At 36.8% G+C, this 21,287-nt stretch overlaps 1 protein-coding gene across 2 annotated transcripts in view; it reads right to left on the bottom strand.

Annotated features, from left to right (window-relative positions):
* Positions 1-11,304: 11,304 nt before the first annotated feature.
* MYLK4 (myosin light chain kinase family member 4) overlaps positions 11,305-21,287 on the bottom strand; it is a 77,667-nt gene continuing 67,684 nt past the window's right edge. The window contains exons 8-12 of one of the 2 annotated variants that reach the window (XM_016156491.2): positions 19,237-19,307; positions 18,335-18,463; positions 17,538-17,690; positions 14,794-14,881; positions 11,305-11,375 (exon numbers count right to left, since the gene is read on the bottom strand). In XM_016156491.2, the coding sequence (XP_016011977.1) occupies positions 11,331-11,375; positions 14,794-14,881; positions 17,538-17,690; positions 18,335-18,463; positions 19,237-19,307 (486 nt within the window). In that variant the 3' untranslated portion in view covers positions 11,305-11,330. The remainder of the gene's footprint in view (positions 11,376-14,793; positions 14,882-17,537; positions 17,691-18,334; positions 18,464-19,236; positions 19,308-21,287) is intronic. The other variant, XM_016156501.2, reaches the window with a different exon arrangement.

Genomic DNA, 21,287 nt, shown 5'->3' with positions numbered 1-21,287 from the left:
AAATTCAGCAACACACTCCTAAATAACCAATGAGTCAAAGAAGAAATTACGAGGGAAATTAGAAAATACTTTGAGTTAAATTAAAGTGCAAACACAACACATCCACCATCATGGAAGTAATCTGAGTTACATCTATTTAATTGCACTATTATATCTCAAAACCACTTTAGAACTTTTCAAGAATAACTTTTAAGTTATCCATTGTAGTTTTAAAAACATCTTTAATGACAACTGTTCTTTAAATTTAAAAGTTTTATGTAATTTTTGAAAAGAGAAGTCATTTGGAGCCACATTAGTGAATAAGGTGGGTGGTGAGGCTAACTGATACCATTGTTGGCCTAAAGACAAGGCAGTAGTTAAAGAAATAATACTGATTTGCAAAACAGAACGGTGGGCACTTCCTGAAGAATTCCGAACGTGTGAAGTAAAGGAAATGTGATTGAAATAAATTCATAGCTGTAGAGAATGACTGTTTTGAGTATAACAGTTACTCAAATGTATAGGGTTTAGGCATATTTCTAAAGTATCCTCAATATCTCACTAATTACTTTATATATCTCATTGTTTCCAGGTGGTTTATATGCCTCTATTACAATAAGAGACATTGGAAATGGTGAGTAGGCAAGAACTGGCCTAGGGGCTTGGTCCGTTGGGTCAAGTTTATGTTAACAAAATGAATTTCTACTTGATCTTAATTCAATTTTTTTCATCATTTTAATAACAAACCATCTGTTCATAAGTCTAGGGATGTATGTGTATGTGCATACATAAGAAAGCTCAACCTAAAGCAAAAGGACTGCTGAGAGAGACAGGAGGAAAATGAAAACTATTGCTGTGATAGTGACCAAAACTGTGGAATCTGACTTAAGGGAAGTTAGCAAAAGATAGGCTTGGCAGAGTAGCAAAATTCATGTTTTACCTTGGAAAGCTGTGAACTATAGCATATGAGCAAAGCTGCTAAGTTAATTACAGAATGATAAGATTTGAGACAAATAGATTTTCAATAAAAATTTTTTAAAAAATTATTTTTAAAGCATTTATATAAATAGGTCATACATTTTCTTTTGAAACCTTAGGAAAACATGATTTTTTGAAATTTAAAGTTTGATTTTATTAAACATATGGGTAGGTTTTCAATTATTCAGAATATTAAAATTAATTTGAAAATAATTAAAATTCAGAAAAACCTCACGTGTGAGTCCAAGTTCTGGCTAATGTTAACATAGTATAAAATTGCTAAGAAAATTTACAGTGAACAGGTGTGTGAAGTAATTGAGAAGAAAAAAATTTCAGACATTAATTAGCAAGAATTATGAATATCCTTGTTGGATTGCTTTCTCTCAAGTTGACATATTTTAAGCATATGTATAGGGGAAATATTTTTTTAATTATAGACACACATGGAAAATAAAATCTTATGTATAATATTCTATACTTTTGCCATTAATCACTTGATGAGACATGAAAGAAAAACCAAAAAAAAAAAAAAAAAAGAGTCTAAACCAAAAAAATATATATGATTCTACATATTTTTGGAAGTTTATTCAATAAATTTTGTTAATAGTATTGAAATGTTCTCATTCCAAATCCAGCGAAATAAGGATTTTTGCATTCAAAGAGTATCTCTGTTGAAACTTGGAGAGAAAAAATAATAATTATGCCAAAAATAAGACCCCAAGATTTGTACTCAAGGAGCTTACAGAAGGAGGGAAGCAAGAACCCCCCCCCCAAAAAAAATCCATAAATTTAGAAAATAATGTGACAAGTATTATGAGAAATATATAGAGGATGTCACAAGGACATAAAGACTTTGCCTTCTATTGAGAAGAATAGTGGTATTTGGGTACTCATTAGGTAGACAATATTAACAGAAAAGATTTCAGATAGAAATAAGAGGATGTAAAAAGCTTCAGAATTATAAACAAGACTTTCTTACAGTGCTGTCAGAAAATGTAGAGCACTGTCATAATGAAAACCTAAAAGGAGGGAGAAGCTTTGGAAATAGCTGTGGGGAGAAGCTGGGGAACATATTAATGAGAGCCTGAAAGGCCTTGAAGAACGTTTCATAAAATCCTAATGACCTTTGAAGAGGATGTAAGAGCTTGAAAGAAAGTGAAGAAAACATTATTTGATGGTGGAGAAAAATGATCTTTGTTATACAGAGTTAGAAAGTTTAGTGATGCTGTCACCTGCAATATTGGGGAAAATAGAAAACTTACATGACAAACTTGTGGTCTAGCTAAGGAGATTTCCACAGACTTGAAAGTGCTTCCTAGAGAGGAGTAGAATGCCAAACACCTGGAATGTCACTGGGCTTGCACAACAGTTTGTAAAACTGTGGTTGTACCTGAACCTGGCTGAATTTCTTTATACAAAATACCACCAAATATTCAGGTTATGGGAAAGAAGACTATTGCTTCACTTACTTCTACCTATTGGAAAATGGTAATAACTCAGAAGCTCTTGATAGTTGTGATGAGTAAATTTTCTTAAGTCTGTCTGAGCATGAAGAATGAGGCTGACTAGGCAGTGAGGATTCTCTGCACTCCCACGTGACTGTGTGACTTTGCAAATAGCGTTACAGCAATGGGGATTCCAGGAAGTGCTACATTGCTGGTACCTAAAGGGCTGGCCTCTTGAGGGAAGACAAGAAGCAGCATCCTTGGCTTGGCAAGCTGTTATTGGGGTAGACTGGAGCAGCAGCAGTTGGTGTTCTGCCAGAAGAGGTCACTCTTTCCACCACGCTGGTCCCTAAACTTGTGCTAGAATATTTTGGAAGTCTCTAGAAATAGTTGGATGAGCTTTGACGGGGCTCAGAGGCCCTAAGCTCTGCAGTTTAGGCCACAAGCTAGCTAAATACAGATTAGTACTTTCTATGAGACCTATTTGTACCCAAAGCGGTGTCTGAGGAACATAGATTACAAACTCTTGGGGGAACCCTATGCGAGTTGTGGTAGAAATAAATTACTGGGGAGAAGCATCAAGAACCACTTATCTTCCTAATGGGTCTGGATCTGGGGTGGGCAGGGTCCCCTTTCAGAGCAGGGAGTGCTCAGGGGAAGGGATGAAGTGGGTTTCAGTCCCCTCCCTTTGTGGGGGTGGTGAGGGAGACCTCCCCACTGTACTCTCTCCCAGGAGAGGGTAAAGAGAAGGCCCAGGGAAGAAAAGAACTGATTCTTATCTCTGCGTTCCAGACTAACATTAAGAATCTGGGAAGGGAAGAGCTATCCATTGGGATCTACTTTGTGCCAACATTGGAAGGTAAAAGAAATCTGTTTCTCTGCTCATAACATTTCTGACACCAAATTTGTGGGGTTTTATTTCTTGTATTAAACAATTTTGACACTAAGTACTTAAAGTTAGCAGAGACTCCGGAAGTGAAAGGCTCAGTACCTCAAGACTGTTCCCACTTTGAACACTAATCACAAATGGTGGGTTCCCAGGTTATCCACACTTCTGTCTGACTTGACTACAGCCCCCATCTAAGCCTTGATAGTTTGCTGTAATGGCTCACAGAACTCAGGGAAAAACTTGGCTTACTATTACTAGTTTATTATAAAAGGTATAATAAAAAATACAAATGAACAGTCAGATTAAAAGGTACTTAGGGAGAGGTCCTGGAAGGGGCCCAAGCACAGGAACTTCCTGTCTCTATTGAACTGGGGTAAGCCATCCTCCCAGCACAAAGATGTGTTCCTGTTTACCAACCCTCTAATCACATGGTTGGTTCTTCAGGCAACCAGCCCTCTTCTTCCAAGAGTCATTTTAGTGGTATAAACTCAGGTATGGTTGAAAGTGGCTGATTATGGATAATAACAGATGTTCCTCTCGCCCCTCTCACTTAGGAAATTTCAAGGTTTTCAGGAACTTTGTGCCAAGAACCAGGGACAAAGACCAATATATAGTTCTTACTATATCACAGTCTCAGAAAGGATTGCCGAGACGTTTAAGTGGGAAAAGGCTTGAGTTTGAAAGAGAGACTGGATGGCTTCGCATGAGGACAAAAAAGCTCCACTTCTGCCTGCAACTGAGATAATAGAAAATTCAGTGGGATGTCCTAAGCCAGGTTGGGGTGCGAGATTTTTTTGAGGCTAAGAGAGTCAGTCACTGCTGAGCTAAAATGTGAGTATTAACATGGACCCAGATGTCATCCTCAGATACGTGGCAAGCCTTGCAGCTTGCCACAGACACAACAGTGTTTCCAGCCAAGATGCTGGCCCAAGAAAGCAATGTGGCAGTTGATGACTGGGCAACCACTTTATTCTGAAGTTTTTTAGTAGTAGATTTTCTGAAGCAAACACTTTAGGGTCTGAGGAATATTCACTAAGGTACATTAAAGGGACTGAACTGATGTTAATGGCCTAAATAATTTATCAAACACTGTTCTGGCACTATATACTTTTTATATATCTCAGTTAATATTTTTATATTAATAGAAAAAAATGTGTATCAACATTATAATTTCCATGTGTTCATTTGAAGGAATTCCCCTCCCCCCCACCATCGGACTAGCCAATATTCTGTGGATGGTTTTGTAGCTTATATAAGTGAAAAGTCACTCTTTTAAGGTATCTTGAGTTCTTAATGTCACAGTATTTAACATGTCAGAATTTTTCATAAAGGAGTTTCTACTGCATTTTCCAAGTCCACCTCTTTGAATAATTTAGCCCATTAACCAATGGATAAATAAGGTCCATCTTTGTTCTTCATTATAAATCATATATATGACTGTTAAATATCTTTATAGGGCAAAGAAAAACAGCTGAATAAAATATGTTCAGATATATATATATATATGCAATCACCACATTATGAATCCATTTTTATTTATTATTTACACAGATACACCTCATCAAAAGGACTCACTGAGTTGAGATGACTACAAAATACATATAAGTCCACATATGAGTACTCAGGTATCAGATGTTTCTGCTCTTTTGAATAAGTAATAGTTGAGTCATAAGCCTTCATGGAAGGTGAAACTGCTCATACATATTAAGACCACTTATGGAAAACATACCAAACTAAAATTAAGCTAGGAAAAATATATAGAACTTCCAGTATGAGAAACTATTGACTCACACTATGCAAGGAAATAGTCTTAATCTAGAAATTGAACATCTAATAAGTTTCCTTTAGGACAGAAAACAATTTGCCTTTCAAAAATATACTTTCCATCCAAAGAAAGCTTTTAGGGTAGCATCATGGTGCATGAGAAGATGGTCTTTGACTCTAACTTAAGAAAAATGAAAGTAAATAAAGATAATATTAAGAAGAGCAAAACCAAAGTCAGGAGCATCATGGCTAGGAAGAATTGAGACACAGTGGTGATGCTCTCTCTACTCGCGATGGAATTGCCAAGGAACAGAGAGCCAAACTGAGTCTTCCAACCACATCCACGGAGGTGCCCTGTGTCTCTGTCTCATCACAGTTTCACAAATGAATATTCTAAATGAAGTTCCCTCAACAGAGCAATAGTCCAAACTGAGCAAGATCTTGTACGCATACTGGCTCCCCTTGCCTAATACTGTGGTAGGGTAGTAGGGTGGAAGAGCCAGAAAAGGAATGAAGAGCAAGGCCCTCATTTCCATTATATCAAATGTATATTTTGATTCTAAAACAACAACAAAAAAATGTTTGCTATATTAATTTCCATAAAAATGGTGAAAATATATGTATTCACACATCTTTCAAAGCACATTCACATTGAAGTATGTCACAACAATGGCAGGATGCCTATTTACATTTTTTGAGGGAAGAAAGCAAAATAAAGTTGTCAAATAAAAAAACTGAAAACAAACCTATGGTACTCAAAAAATGAAAATTACCCAATTTCAGCCTAAAAATCTTTCCCCCAAGCTAGTTCAGGTGAGAATCCATTACAGAGGTTTTTGTGCTATAAATTGAGGCATGAGCCCTTTTCTCCATGATTTTTAAATAGCAATGGATTCTGGGTAAGTGTTGGTAAGTGTGGGCATGTTTTTTCTTAATACTTTGTGAGGTTTATTTCTCTCCAGACAGTGGGAAGTGCCACATCAGTGTTTAATTTTCTCCATTTACTAAAGAAATGGCAACTGCCTAATGCAAGGGAGCGAAGCCATATAATGTCTGTGAAGAGGGTGGAGGATAAATACAGGCCCTCAAATCCTAACGACTTCTTGGAAAAATCGATCTCAATAGCCCCAGTCTAGCTGACTCGGCTTCTCTGGGTGCATACTGGTTGACTCCTCTGCTGTGCAAATCCCTCTTTCCCATCAGACCAGAAAGCTAACAAGTTAGGGCTCTTGCTAGAGCAGCCACACATGGGCATGGAGGGAGGAGACAGGATGAGCAAGAGACTGAAATTCTCCCTTCTCACATAACTTCAGACTGTAATAATCAACTCTGCGATGTAAACTATTCTCAGCTCTCATATAAAAGGCACCCCACTGGCACGGGGCTGCCTCCCATCCAAATGTGGAAATTTAACTACAAATTCAAAGGAGATCCAGTTTCAAAGTAGAGTCTCCTTTTTAAATCTCTTGTTTAAAAAATCATACCCATTAACTGCGAGGTCATCAGTGGATCAATTTGTCAAAGAAATAATTTATCTGGCCTAAACTGTCTCTTCCATGTGCGGCAGGGCCTTGGGAAAGTTTATCTGCCAACATGAGTCAGAATAGGTGCTAGATGCAAACTACACATCATGCAAAATACCTAAGCTCTATCTGGTAGAAAACGCACACCACAGGACAAAACGTCTCTCGTGAGGGCTTTCAAATTAGACCCTTGTGTCTTATTTAGCATTTGAGTGAATGCCAGCTCTCTGTGATCTGAGTATTAATGCATGCACTGCCTTGTATTTTTCCAGACTCAATGAATACCATTAGCTAAAGATAGCACAGTAATATAACACTTCAGTCACAGGACTTCTTTTTTTTTTTTTTTTAAGAAAACTAAATTAAACATTTTAAGCATAGTCACATAACAGGAACAAGAGAAACCAACCTTGGATAAATGCATAGGCCAAAGGAAAAAAGAAATGCATCAAAATATAAAGCAAAGCCTAGAAAAAAAGTCAGTTTTATAGCTAGCATGACCACTAAATTGGCATATGGCCTTAACTAAATTAAACATTTCTCCTGTCTCTACTTCCTCTTTACCTTATACATGAGAATAAGGACATTGCACAGATAGTTATTTATGGATGGGCTTTAGGATTTACTTAGTGGATATAAGAAATAATGGAGAAAAACCACTGCAAGTTAAAACTGCCCTCACTAATATACTAAGTTATTCTTATTTCATTTCATTGCTTTTGTAACAACAAAAACTTAGAATGACTTACAGCTCAAAATGAAGACATTATTTTAGCTGATTTCTACAGAGCAGTTATTTGCAAATGAAAAATGTGAGGAAAACTTAAAAAGCCAAATAGTGAGCTTGGTGTTGGATGTGTAATAGGAGTTATGTGTGGCTTTGCATTGTCTCTTCTTCATAAAAAACCACACACTCTTCACTCTTTAGAGGCCTTGTGCCTTTCTGTGTCATGTACAGCAGGGCTCATTTCCCTTATTAAATATATGTAATAAAGTGGTACAGGAACTCAGGAATAAGAGAAGCTTCCAGCTGGAAATCATGTCTAAAAAGTGAGCAGAAGTATTCCCCTCACCTTTGATTTCTGAATGCTTTCTTCACTACCGCTGAGTCGCGTGAGACTCAGCATAGGTAAGATCATGGGTCTTCAGAAATGTTTGAGTTTACTTGAGTACCATTTCCCAAGTCACTTCAACATTGGAGGAACAACACTATCCATCCATAGGATGCATGAGACCCATCTCTTCTTCTTGGCAAGTACAGCATAAGAACAGCTCTTGTGACTGTCAATATTATTCCAAAGTTTTTAATTTTAAAGACTAACCATAAACAGAAACTTCTTGCACCACCTCTCCAATCCAGCATGTTTCACAAAGATTAATGTTCAATCAGAAGAGAGTAGGGAGTGCATTGTGAAAATGTATGTCATTCATTTGAAAGCAGAATCAGTTACTTGGTATGTGCTTGGAGGAAAGTGCAGAATAAGTGGTAGGTAGACGACTATCTGATGCTCCTTGCCTCAGAGTTTCAAGAAAGGCTTATGTTCCAGAAAGCAAATTATTTTTCAGTTGCATTCACATGATTTCAGACCAAATCAAAATAATAAAATCTGAGAAACTAAGTGTTCAGGGGTGCACCAGACTTAGAATTTTTCTAGCAACACAATCACCCCTTTGAAAGGCATAGTTTAATGACTAGAAGCAGTTTTCTCCCTCTACATTCATCCTCCAGGTTTTAAAATAAATCTCCAGTATGATTATGCTAGTAAACAATAACAGAAATAATGCATCCCTTGTCCCAGTGACTAAAATCAAAAACTAAAAAACTCAAGATGGCAGGGAAACATCTCTCCAAGTATACACTACCATGGGTGTGGGGAAGTGAGGGAAGGGGTGTGGGGCTTGCCTGTTCCCCCAGGACCAAAACACAGGGAGTTCCCCTGGGGCAAGGTTCTCTGAGTTCAAGTGTGGTGGCCCCCACCTCCCCAAGACATCATAGGAGTCAAGGCATCAGAACTGCTGATTTTTCCAAAACTCTTCTCAAACCAGCAGCAACCCCAGCAGTTTTCCTGCAAAGCAAACAAAATATGACTCTTGTTAATTCAATAGGGCTTTTAAAATTGTAATTAGTTGGTTGTGCCCCTTAGAAAAACCACACATAATTTTTTTTATAATGTATGTGAGAGGAAAAAAAGAAACTCCTTGAAGGATTCCAAATGCTTCCCAGAGTGGGTTTTTTTTTTCAGTTTATGCAAGATATTTTAGTATTATTTGCAATATTGAAGGACAAGGCCTCTTTGTTTCATCTGAAGCATAGCCAAATCCCGAAGCTGTTGCCACCCCTCCATTTTGTCAGCTTGACCCCAGCATCAAAGTGAAACTGCAGGTCTCGCGTGGAAATACTTGCATTTGCTTTTAGACCACATCTGACCTGGGCCCGCACACCATTTGCTGCCCTACATCATTCCCATGGATCTGAGGAGGTATCCTAAATTTATATCTCACAGGCTGGCAAAAGATGCAATGGAAACACAAAACAAAACGCTATCATTTTTAGAGTAATTTTTAGACGGTTTCCTCAACACATCAAAAAACCTCTAACAAATTGCAGGAGATTTATATGCCGCAATGTACATTGTGGATTATGCCTTATTTATAGGGCCTGGAAGTCGTATTTTTTCCACAGAAATAATATTCAACCACCAGATTTCTAAAATCAATATTATCTCAAAGTTGGTTTTACTCATAATATATCTTGCCTACAACCCCATCTCCCTGTGGCAGGAAATATTGTGAAGAATGATTTTTTAAAAACATTCTTCTCAAATGAGGCTGCTCCCAGAATTAATATCTTAAGCTTGCATTTTAATTTTTTTTAAAAAAAAGTAAGAAAATAAACTAAAAAACATCCACATTGTGTGTATCTGCAACAATTCTCCCCAGCCTGTGGTGAGACCAAGGTGAATTTCTGTGGCCAGATAGAGCTGAGGGACCCAAGAAAGGAAGGCAGGCAGCCCCAGTGACCATCAGGAGGCAGATCTGACCAAGTTTAGAGAGAAGTCTAATCAAGCTAATTCAACAAGGATGGTACCTAACTGCATCAGTGTGACAAGATCAGATGCTTCTGTTTTTGTCCTCTGTACAAATGTCACTGCTTGGGTTGCCACAACCTTCTATGGCATTGCTGTGGAAGAATTCTGTCACCTCCTACCAGCTATTGCTTCCTTAATCTTCTCCAACAGGGTCTGACTTTCAATGCAACTTCCTGCCGCCCAGTGAATTCATTCTCATCATGCCTCAAAAGTGATTCCAGTGTTTATGATGGAAAGGTAGTTTGTGCCAAATCCTCAAGGTTCATGGTAGCTGGGGAAGGAGTTGGAAAGGAGACAGAAGGAACAACACAGACCGACTGCCTGTAGACTGGCACTCACAACTCACAGAGCAGGTCAAACTTCACCTCAGTGAGCACTCCAACCCAGGACTGGGAACACGGAGAGTCTTTCTTTCAGTACATTATCATAATGCACAAGACTATCTCCTACTTTTCCCAAAACTTTAGTGTCCTTGCTATTATTGACAAATAAGAATAGTCTTTGTGAGTAGAAAGCACAAGCCTTCCTGCTGACTTTTCATAGATCTCTAGATAAGTGATAGACTTAAAAGTTAGTGACCCTTACACCAGAGGCCAAATGTCTTTCTAACACTGGTTCATGACTTTTATTATGATTTATTGATTTATTTCTACTTGATCTCATTCAACAAAAGATTCAAGGCAGCTTACAAGGATATAAATAGTCAAATAGACCAACAAAAACCTCAGGATCAAGAAATAAAAATTAGAAGTTTGAGACCAGTGGGCAGCAAGAATGCAGGTTTACATAAATCATAAATCCTATGTAGTTGTTAAAATTGAGCTGCAAAAATGGCCATGGACTTACTGCCCAAGATTAGGGAGCTATCTTGCTGGAGGGTGAATGGCCCCCCAACAAGGATATAAATGTTGGATTTTCTAAAAGTCCTCTAAAATAAGTACAGTTTCTTGGGTTCCTCCTTTAGAGCATGAAGTTGGCTAGCTTATTGATATAATAGAAGATATTCTTGTGTAAAACTATCTCTTAAAAATTCTAACAAAATTCTAAGCAGGGTAGAGGTTTTGTATGAAGTAGGACCTTGAGGTCCAAGACTTGACCAAGAGCAGGAAGTAGCTCAGGGGAAAAAAAAAAGAGGGCTTTGGATTCAGAGATACCTAAGAGAATCATACTCTACCATTGACTAGCAGTAAGGCTTCAGGTGATTTATTTAGTCTCTGAGTCTCTGAGACTTGGTTTCCCTATCTATACAAAAAAAAAAAAAAAAAAGATATTACTTCCTCTAATCCAACACGATTGTTGTAAGGACTACCAGAGACAGTTTCTGTTCAGTTACTGGGACCTCTTGAGCACCTACTATGTGCTAGACCCTGGTCTAAGGGCTTTGCTTGAGTTATCTCACTCAAAAGCTTAGGAAGTAAAACTATTCCTCAGCCCACAAATCTGGAAACTAAAGATTCTCTACCAGAAAATAGCCGAGCCAGGGTGCAAGTACAGCAGTCTGATTTTAGGGCCCTCCCCCTCAGCCAAAACACTGCCCCACTTCCCACATAGTTAGTGCAACAAACATTGAATTTCTTTCTTGATCCTTTCTTTTAAGACTTACACCAACACCTCTTTAGGAAAAGACCAGAGACTGACCTTTCAAATGGGTGCCTTCCGTAGACTATTTGGTCACAAGGTCCTGACCATCAGAGCAGCAATCCTTCTTCTAGGAAAACCAGAAGACATTTTGGGAAGGATTAGAACTTTTTTATCAGTTCCTGACTTATGAAAATACTTGAGTCAATAACTTGCTACTGAGTAGAAAATATTCTTCAAGAGAAGTTCTTGAAGCCTAATTGCCGATGATAGGAACACTGACCTGCCTTAAGAGTCCAGCTTAGACATGCTCCCCACTCTCCTCTAGCACACTTGTCATTACTACCTTTCCCCTCAGAGTCAGGCACCTAATGACACTTAAATATTACATATGGGTGTTTTGTAAAACTTCCTTTGACATAATTCACTTAGACAAAGCACAAGAATCAAGACTGAAACTGGGGCTGCAGTAACTACAAAGATGAGCCAGATACAGAAACTGCTTCTTCCAAAGTTTTTAAATCTAGTACACAAGAGTTATTTAAGTGCCACAAGTGAGGTTCAAGAAGACAGGGAAAGCACCTCCAGTTTGGGGACTGAGAAGAGCCATCTTAAAGGAGTTGCATTTAAAATAGGTCTTAGACAATCTTTATGATTTGGGCTAATCTGGAAGAAGTAGTGGAGACAAGACTAAAAATCAACATTGGGATGTATTGGAGCAGGCCTGGACTGCTGGAGGGGTTTGGTGTGGACAATGAGGGACACTTGAAGACTGTTTGATCAAAGTAATATGATCAGTTATAATTAAAGAAATTAGAGAAGAGTCGATAGAGGTTAAATATCAGCTTGTAAGTTATTTTATTAGTGCAGTAAATTGAAAGAAGGGCATGAGCTAAGGGAGTAGTGCTGGAAATGAGAAGAAAAGGTAGAAGCCTTATTAGCTCTGGGAGAAAAGAAACCTCGTCACATTTGTTTAGTTTCCCTTCCTTCAGCCTCAAAGCATTTATTAAATCTGTGATAGGTGCTTGCAGGGTTCTAATAGATTTGTAGTTTTGGAATGCTTTGTTCTACACCAGCTGAGAGCAGTGTCTAATGAAAGATAGACTGTGTGTGAATGGTTGGGGTCATAGGAAAAGCTGAGAACCGCAGTATGTCACCTTGAGCTTAATATAGAAGGCAGAGAACTTCAGGACCTTAATTTTTAAGAAAAGAATATTTGAAAATTAAGTGACTAAATAGAAGCATGCTAAGTGGTTAAGAAGCAGTAAGTGCTTTTAAGCATGAAGCAATTAAAAGAGATAAATAAAAGTTTATGAATGACAAAAATAGAATTAAGATTTAAATAGTAAATAGTTTTGGATAAAAGTTAAATTTTCAATATAAAATTAAATTATCATTTTAAAGAACATATCAAAACCAAGACTTTTTCAAAAATAAATTTTCTGGAAAAATATAGTTTCAATATTTCATTGAAAAATAAAACATACTAAGCTAGAATATTGGCTTTCAATAATACCAAAACTATATGGCATGTGAATCATTCTGGAAACATCATCAGGTCCCCTTTGACCAGCAGCCCTTTATGCAGCAGGATAGCAGAGTGGTGAAGCTCTAACCAAACTCCAGAGCCTGCCAGCCTGGTCTGGGTTGCTGGCTCCATCACTTATTCCTCATGAGATCTTGTACAAGTACTTAACCCTTGTCCTCAGTTTCCTCATCTATATAATGAGAATAATAATGGTGCTTATTTCAGAGGATTGGTATGAGGATTAAATGAGTTAATATCTGTACAGTAGTCAGAACAGTGCCTAGAACAGTGTCAAATAATTATATCTTTCATGGTAACTAACAAGATATACACAATACTTTTTTTTAAAATCCTCACCATTCTTGAAACATTTATTTACCTTAGGTGCTGGTAGTTGGATAGAATAACAGAAAGGTAATTTTTGTTGTTGTTATATGGTTGTTAAAATATTTTTAAACATTTTCTAAACTGTATAATTTCATTAATTATCTGCTGTGGTTTCTATATTGTCCTACATGTAAAAGTGTATTTAGGTACCAATAAGCTTGGATAAAAATACATTGGTGGAAAACTGACCCAAAATAGGTTGGTAACCCTAATAAGCAGTTTATGTAGTCTGGGTTAGGTACTGACTAGGTAATAAGTCTATTTTTACTTGACATCAGTACCAATTATCAAGGAAAGGTATATTCAGACACAAATAAAACTTAGTACGGATGCTGAATTTAGAAGCAAAGTTAATTTCAATAAAAACTGAATGTGGAAAATATGAGTGCCTGAAAGCAAAGTCATTCCAAGGTTTACTGGTCAGTGGAAAAGCTCCATTCCAAAACCCCAGAGAATGGGCAGGATGAGGATTAGAGACAGAGGAAATAAAAGTGTACCAAACTCACTTTCTACATCCATGCTTGACAGAGACCATCTTGACTGATGCTCATGTAAGACCAACTCTCAATAACACCTGAAGGCATAGATTGTTTCTATATATATCTTGCCCAGTTGAACATTCTAAATGTGTAGTAAAGTTGCTTATATGTTGTACGTCTACTTCTGTGTCTTTTGTATAATCAACAGTGATTTGGATGGAGATAATCTAGAGAAGGTTATTGTGGTAATAATTCAGGTGAATGGGTCCCAAGATAACCATGAGGATGGAGAAGATGGACAGATTCCAGAAGTAATTAGGGAAAATAATGTGCAAAACTTGGAAATAAATTAAACGTGAAATGCGGTAGAGGGGCAAGTTGAGGGAGAAAGGAAACAAAGAAGATGTCATGAGGTCTGGTTTAGCAATCAAGTGGTTTGTTCTGGTAGCATGGTTGAGAATGAGGTGAGGTTGTTGGGGAGATGAGTTTAGTTTAGGAATGAGAAGATTCAAGTGGAAATGTCCAATACACAAGCGGATATATGTATCTGAAGTTTAGGAAAGAAATCTGTGCTGAAGGGACAGATGTGGAAGTCATAATATAAATGATAATTAAGGCAATGAGAGTAGTTACGGAATTTATTGTAAGCAGTTATTGCAGAGTGTGGGCTCAATTATTCTTGACAAACACATCAGTCATGTTCATTTAGTCTCTAGAAAGAGTATCCTTCACATATACATATATTAATATCAGGATCAACCCGAGTGTTATGGTTTTTGGTGCACAGAGCAGACTAACCCAGGTAAGCATAGAAGTTAGAATTCTAAATTCTGTTTTAAAGGGACATAATGTACATTAGCATACATTCTCCCAAACTTTATATGTTTATATATTTAGGCTATATGCTTAAGTATGTGTGCACAGTACAGTTTATAATGGATATAATGATTTAATAATAAATATGATAACATAAATTAACATTTATTTTAAAAATACAAACTGCTCAATGGAAGTATTTTAAATAATTTAATACTAGCACAAGATTTGAAGGTTGTGAGAAAAGGAATAAGAAAGAACCTCATCTAAGCCTAAGACACCTCTAGCATCTGATCATCAAAAGACTGAAGCCAACTAGAAGAGGAAAAACAAAGAGCCTTCATTACCTGTGCATTAAGTCTGGAGTGGAGCTTGTGGTCTGACAACCAAGGGTGTTTGAGAGCTTCACTTGCACTTATTCTCCAACTAAAAGGAAATTCAGAAGGTTATTAGTGGAAACACACCAAACGAAGCCTGCATCTGCCATTCAGCCTCAGATCTGGCCACTGCCTTTGGAAGACCAGATACCAAATGTCAAATTCACAGTCAATTCCACCTTCTCTGGAATAGTTATCAGTGTTGTGTGGGTTACCATCTAATCCAACTAGAGTAACAACATGACTAAGACAAAGAAAGGCAAAAATTTCAAAATTTTTGTTAGGAACCGAACATTTACTTTCAAATATATGTAACCATTCATGATGTAATGTCTAAATTGAACTTCTATCAGTCAATTGAAGAATAAATGTATGTTTATTATTATAAGAACAAAATGCTACAAGGATTTTGATGATTGTAAAAGTGATATATGTATTAAAAATGTTAAAAAAATGTATTACTAACTTTTGAATTAAGATGTTTTGAAGAGTTAGATAGAGAAATACATGGAAAGTTAATATAAGTATTGAGAGAGAGTATTTTTATTCTATGATAGTGGTATTTGGCATTGGCCTTAGTTTAATCAAGTATTGACTTAAATACTGAGCCAGTTGTCATTTCACCCAAGTGTGCATTTGCTGCTTCTTAGATATTAATGGAACCCTCAGACTGAAGGAGTAGGCAAGACATGGGGGCTAGAGTTCAATGGCCTGGCTCTGAATCTGCCCTGAGGATCTGTGTGACTGCTTCACTGTTCTCAGCCTCAATGTCCTCATCTGTAAAATAGTGGTGATAATATCCACATGCGACAGGATATTCAGACAATTAAATCGGATAACACAAAGTATACAACAGCTCCTTGAATAATGTCATTTTGTTTAATGTCATTTTCTTATAATGCTGATGAGAAAAATATTGATTCCAGCCAAGGCCATTCTCTGTATGGAGTGTGCACTCTTCCCATGTCTGCGTAAGTTTCCTCTGGGGACTCCAGTTTCCTCCCACATCCAAGAAATGTACACCTGAGGTAAACTGGTGTGTCTAAATTGTTCCAACCTTGTGAGTGTGGCTGTATGTGAGTGGCCCTGAAATGGAAGGGCAGGTCCCACCTGTGCCCTGAGCTGCTGGGGTGGGCTGTGGCCACCCTCAACCTTGGACTGGAATAAGTGGGATGGAAAATCATTCATTACCCTGTTTGTTTTATTAGTCTTTGTTAATGTAAGTATAGCTCACCTTTATTTTTGGTACTTTGGGTTATTATCTAGAAGTTTGGTGATGTTTTTGTGACCAGAAATATACCATTTTATTTATATCAATTAGTCTGTAGTAAAACTGGTTTCATTATACATCCTTTTGTTTAAAGTTGCAGCTTCCAAGAACTTATCAATAACATTAAGTAAAGACCTAATGTTTCTGTAAAATAGATTCTCAGTAAATGTTTATTTCTCATCCACCAAAGATTTGATAGAGTTGACATTTTCCATTTGTTCACTGCCTGGAATTCAGTATTGTATAAATAAAAATAATAGTAACATCAGCTGTGTGCCTTTCCATTAAAGATAAAACCGATGTCTGTTTATTGCCCTTTCTCTCTTTTGGCCTTTGTCAATATACTCTATTTTTTGCATTAACCATATTATATCTTTTTAAAAATACTTATCTTTTTTATTAGATCGTGAGTTACCTAAAGGCAGGGATGGGCTTTTTACATCTATTCTTAATGTCCAAAACACATTTTCTAGTGAATCATAGATAATTAGTCAATTGCTTAAGGAAAAGAACTTCCTGTGTGTTGGGCACTGCACCAGACCCATTACCCTTGTTATTTCTTTACCATTCCATTCAATTGCACCCCACCGAATATTGTTTCATGGTCATATTTATTAATAACTTAAAAGCCACAAAGATAATAAAACAATAAAGCAAGTATTGTTGGCCTGAGAGTCTTAAATACCATCTACTATAATATGTTTTAGATGTAACACCATCTGAAACTGTGTGTTTGACAGATTAATGGCAATGTCCTTACCCTATATTTCAACATCAATCTTCTTTATCCACCAAATTTTGAATTATGTGGTTTTAGCATGATAGAAATTAGGCCATGTAATATATAACAGTTAAGTGCATGGCCTTGGGGAAGGTCAGCTTGCATGTGAATATAAATTCTACCATTTATTAGCTGTATCATCTTGGGCAAACTGCTTGAAGTCTCATCCATAAAATAGTAATGATAATTTCCATTTTATGGAATTGGGTGGGGGTTGAAAGAGAAAATGTCTATAAAGCACTTGGCATAGTCTAGCCCATTGTAAGTTCTAAAATAAAATGATAGTTAAATGTTCAGTTACATAGAGCTATATATGTACTTTGTAGATGTGAAAGGCATCATGGAAATAACTCATCTCAAACCCTTCAAAGGGTGAGTCCACCGAGGCCCAGCAAGAGTCCCTAATTGCCAGAGCCTTATTGCAAAAGGCAAAAGGTAGGAAGTTTTTGCAGCCCCATTCACAAAAACAGTCCCAGATGTCAGTAAACTGAGTCAAGAGCATCAGATTCATCCTATTTAGAATTTTGTGCATGCATCAGAGACTTCACTAAAGGAATTCAGTTGTTATCTGACAGGAGTTCTGATAACTCTGGTAATATACTGCTTCACTAAATATCCCTACTTTTCCTAGAGCCCAGAAAGAACTTGGTTTACCTCTTCTCTTTAATCAGAAGCTTGGAGATGAATTCCTTGGCCTCCTCTGAGATGTCCTTCAACTCTTCCTCCTCTAAGTCCCACCTGCAGGCCAGGATGTTATTCAGGGTCTCAGCATCATTATCGCCCAGGAAAGGGGACAAACCACTAAGTCTATAAGACACATGGTCCAGAGTGAGTATTTTTTTAAACAGCTTCACACCTTTTACAGACAGGTTTCTTTTTCAGTTGTCATTTAAAACTGAAAGAATGCAAATAAACTAATAATTAAACATAATTTTATAAAAATTTTCACAATGAAAGAGATGTTTACCTCCCCCACCCCAACTCCTAATTAAACAACTGCAACAATGAAGGCAGCATCTACACTTGAATATGAATCGCAAAGACTAGTACAACTTCCTTTTAAAGCATTTACAGCTAGTAAAGTCGGTCATACACTCAGATGGCAAACACCAGGAGTATTGCCTCTAGGGAGTAAGACCAACATTAGTCATTTAGAAGATTAGGACACAAGGATTTTTTTGTTTGTTTTTTTGTTTGTTTGTTTTATTTTTAAGGCATTGAGTGGTGTCCTAGGAGTTAAAGTGATTAGTGAAGAAGGCATACATTTACTTTTTCAGATGATGTGCAGGGAAAGAATCTATTGCTTTTACCCATAGGATTCACCAAAGCCTAGAAAGTATGGTGTTATTCTTGACAGACCTAAATCAGGGCTTTTATTCAAAATAACAAAATTTCTTAGAATATGCATTACAACTGAAAATAAGTGTCAGAGAGACTGGAGATCTGCTTACAGCATATAGGTAATTACCCCTACACTCCACATGTCAGTGGGAAAGGAAACAAAATCATAGTTCACAACTTCAGGGGCAAGAAACTCTGGGGTTCCAAAGTTCACCTTCAGCTTCTCTCTGGGTTTGTATCTGAAATTTAGGAGACAAGTGAAGGGATAGAGAGCGTCAATTAAAAATCATGGAAATTGGAAAAATGCAGTCTACAAGACAAAATAACTTCAGCCGTGCAGCAAATTTAAAATAAATAGACTTTAAAGGAAATGACATATTTAAGACAAAGTGTTAAACACTTGTGAAGAAGTTGTGGGAATTTTAAGTCATAATTCATACAGTAAAAACTTATTAATCTAAAAACAGTGAGGAAAGATGCTCAGAATAATTAGAACACCTGAATTATAGTATATGACAAAAGAAAAACTGGCACAATCCTTGACATATAGTGGAATAAGCCCATACTAATAACTAAATAAAATGCAATAATTGACAACATCTATTTTATATTCATCATTAATATGTTCTTTGTTTTTTTAAGAACCTTATATGTGCCAGAACCCTTTGTAATCTTGTTTACGCTATTAATTTTTTAAAAATAAATCTCCATACAGGTAGAACAAACATAAAAGATTAAGACAAACTCTTACAAATTTTAATTTATGTTTTCAAATTTAATAACTTCACTGGATTAGGTTTTAATGTTTCATAATTTTTCTTGCATGCACTATGGAAACTTCTAAATATTCAAATCCCTAAGTCAGCGATGTAAAGTTGAAACGTAATTTTTGTTAAGTCAAATCTAAATGAGGGTATGAAACCAAGGGGTATATCAGATTTATCTGTGAAAAGAAACAACATCCATTATGCTCCCTAACTCCATTCATACACCTATGTCTAAATAGGCATACCTTCTGGCCAATCCAAAATCAATAATTTTTATTTGCTTAGAATCTCGACTCACACACAGGATATTCTCAGGCTGCCAGGAGAAAGAGACACATTAGCAATGAAAACAACCATCATTCACTCAAATTGTCCTTGAACCACAACTAAAAATACAATGATGCTCAAGGAAAACATATCAGGCCTTTCACTTTGGGGTTGGTTTGTCTGTGTGGGTATTTTCTCCTTTAATTATGTGGTAGATGAGGTTATGGGTACCATGCCAACCTTGCATTATTCTTCCTGTTCCTTTCCCTGGTTCTGCAGTTTACCATGATGTGTAAATTCAGGCAGAGGCTTCCTCGAGGAAAGAAAAGGAGGTTGCTTCAGTACTTTCTAAATGTACTAAGGGAGGCTGTCTCAAACTTGACCTCTGCCCTCTCAAAAAAATTATTAAGTATGAATTTCCCTTTCTTGGAGGAATATTTTACCCAAGGATTTATGAGTTTGAAGAGAAATGGCCTGATTCATTTAAACAGCCTCACTGACTATGCAATATTATGTGAACACTACTGACCTCCAGATTTTCCTTTGTGCTTAGTCTACGGGAAAGTCAAAAGGGGGCTTTCCCTGCTGTTCATTCTTCATTCTCTGCAACTCCAAAGTTTTGCTGAGTGTGGTCTCAATGACTAAACCCTGGACTATGTGTTCCCTTGGAGCTTGACCCCAGTAAGACATTGCTTAGCCAATCTGACAGTTTTGTGGTGAAGAGGGGAAAATGTAGACAGTAGCACTGCAACTTAGTGTTTATAAAATGTCTTACAAGTGTACTTACATCTGTTAGGACAGAAACACTGAGGTCAGAGAAAAAGATATTTGAATTCAAGTTAAGGTTATTCTTAAAAGAGAAAATTTTCAACAAATTGTCTGAAATTCTCAAGCTCTAATCCTGACTCTACCCTGAGAACTGGGGGGGGGGGGGGGGGGCGGCACATACGCTGAGTTGTCATATCTCCAGGATTCCATATCCCATTCCTTTAGGTGAGATCCTGGCTGTCTATCCACCCCCCCCACCCCACCCCCAAACACACACATATACCTGCCTGGGTAGAGAAGAGGTTCAAATGAGATCAGAAACTCAGAAACACTTTATAAAATGGCATAGTATCTCTTTATCAATATTCAATAGTCCATTTGATTGGGCATAATATCTGGAAGCTGTTTTCTAAAATATCTTTAAAACAAATATCTATGAGTAAAAACTATTTATAGAGAAGTGGGTGCTATATAAGAAAATTTGGTTTCATGCTTAAATAACTAATCAATCATGTATAAAGCTGTTCAGCTGTCAAAGAATACTATTCATAAAAAAATTTGCAGAATGTAAAGAAGCAGCTTTAAGGACACTTCAAAAAGTTATTTTTTTCTATTATGAAATTAAAGCATTTATTGAATAAGATTTGTAAAACAGAAAAATATAGAGGAGGCTATTTTTAAGTCACCTATAATCTCCTTTACATAGTGACAAGTACTCTTAATAATTTCGGCCTTTTTCCTTCCAAATATCTTTCTTAAAAAGATGACTGGTCCTTAACGACCCATTCAGCTGTTGCCTTTATTATTATCTTTACATACAAGCCATAACTAAAATTACCCTTTGAGAGTCCTCAACAAACATTATGAAGCCACATATGGAATTGTCTGACTTATGATAAGTCAGGTCCTAATTCCAGTTGCCAATCGAATTTCTTTAGGAATATCTGTAGAACATCTACACTCAATGAAATGCTCCATGAAAATATGCATTATCAAATTCAGTTAATAGCCAAGAGCTTTGTTAATGATTTCTAACCTCTGGCTTTGCCATTTTATAGGCTACTTCCTCCTGCCCTGTGAATGCAAGAGGCAATGCACATAAATCAAGACAGTGAGGGAAGCCAAGTTATAAGAAAAGAGACTCATGGAAAACTATTTAAGGAAGTTACATTTATTTAGCTCTATAATACCTGCTGACTTGCAATAGTTGGCATTTTATATAGAATATTTTATCTCACTGCCATGCTGTGCAATCAAGGAA

The sequence above is a fragment of the Rousettus aegyptiacus genome, unplaced genomic scaffold (genome assembly GCF_014176215.1).
Source record: "Rousettus aegyptiacus isolate mRouAeg1 unplaced genomic scaffold, mRouAeg1.p scaffold_m13_p_1, whole genome shotgun sequence".
In the NCBI taxonomy this organism is placed as follows: domain Eukaryota; kingdom Metazoa; phylum Chordata; class Mammalia; order Chiroptera; family Pteropodidae; genus Rousettus; species Rousettus aegyptiacus.
This window is presented reverse-complemented; position numbering and strand designations above follow the sequence as displayed.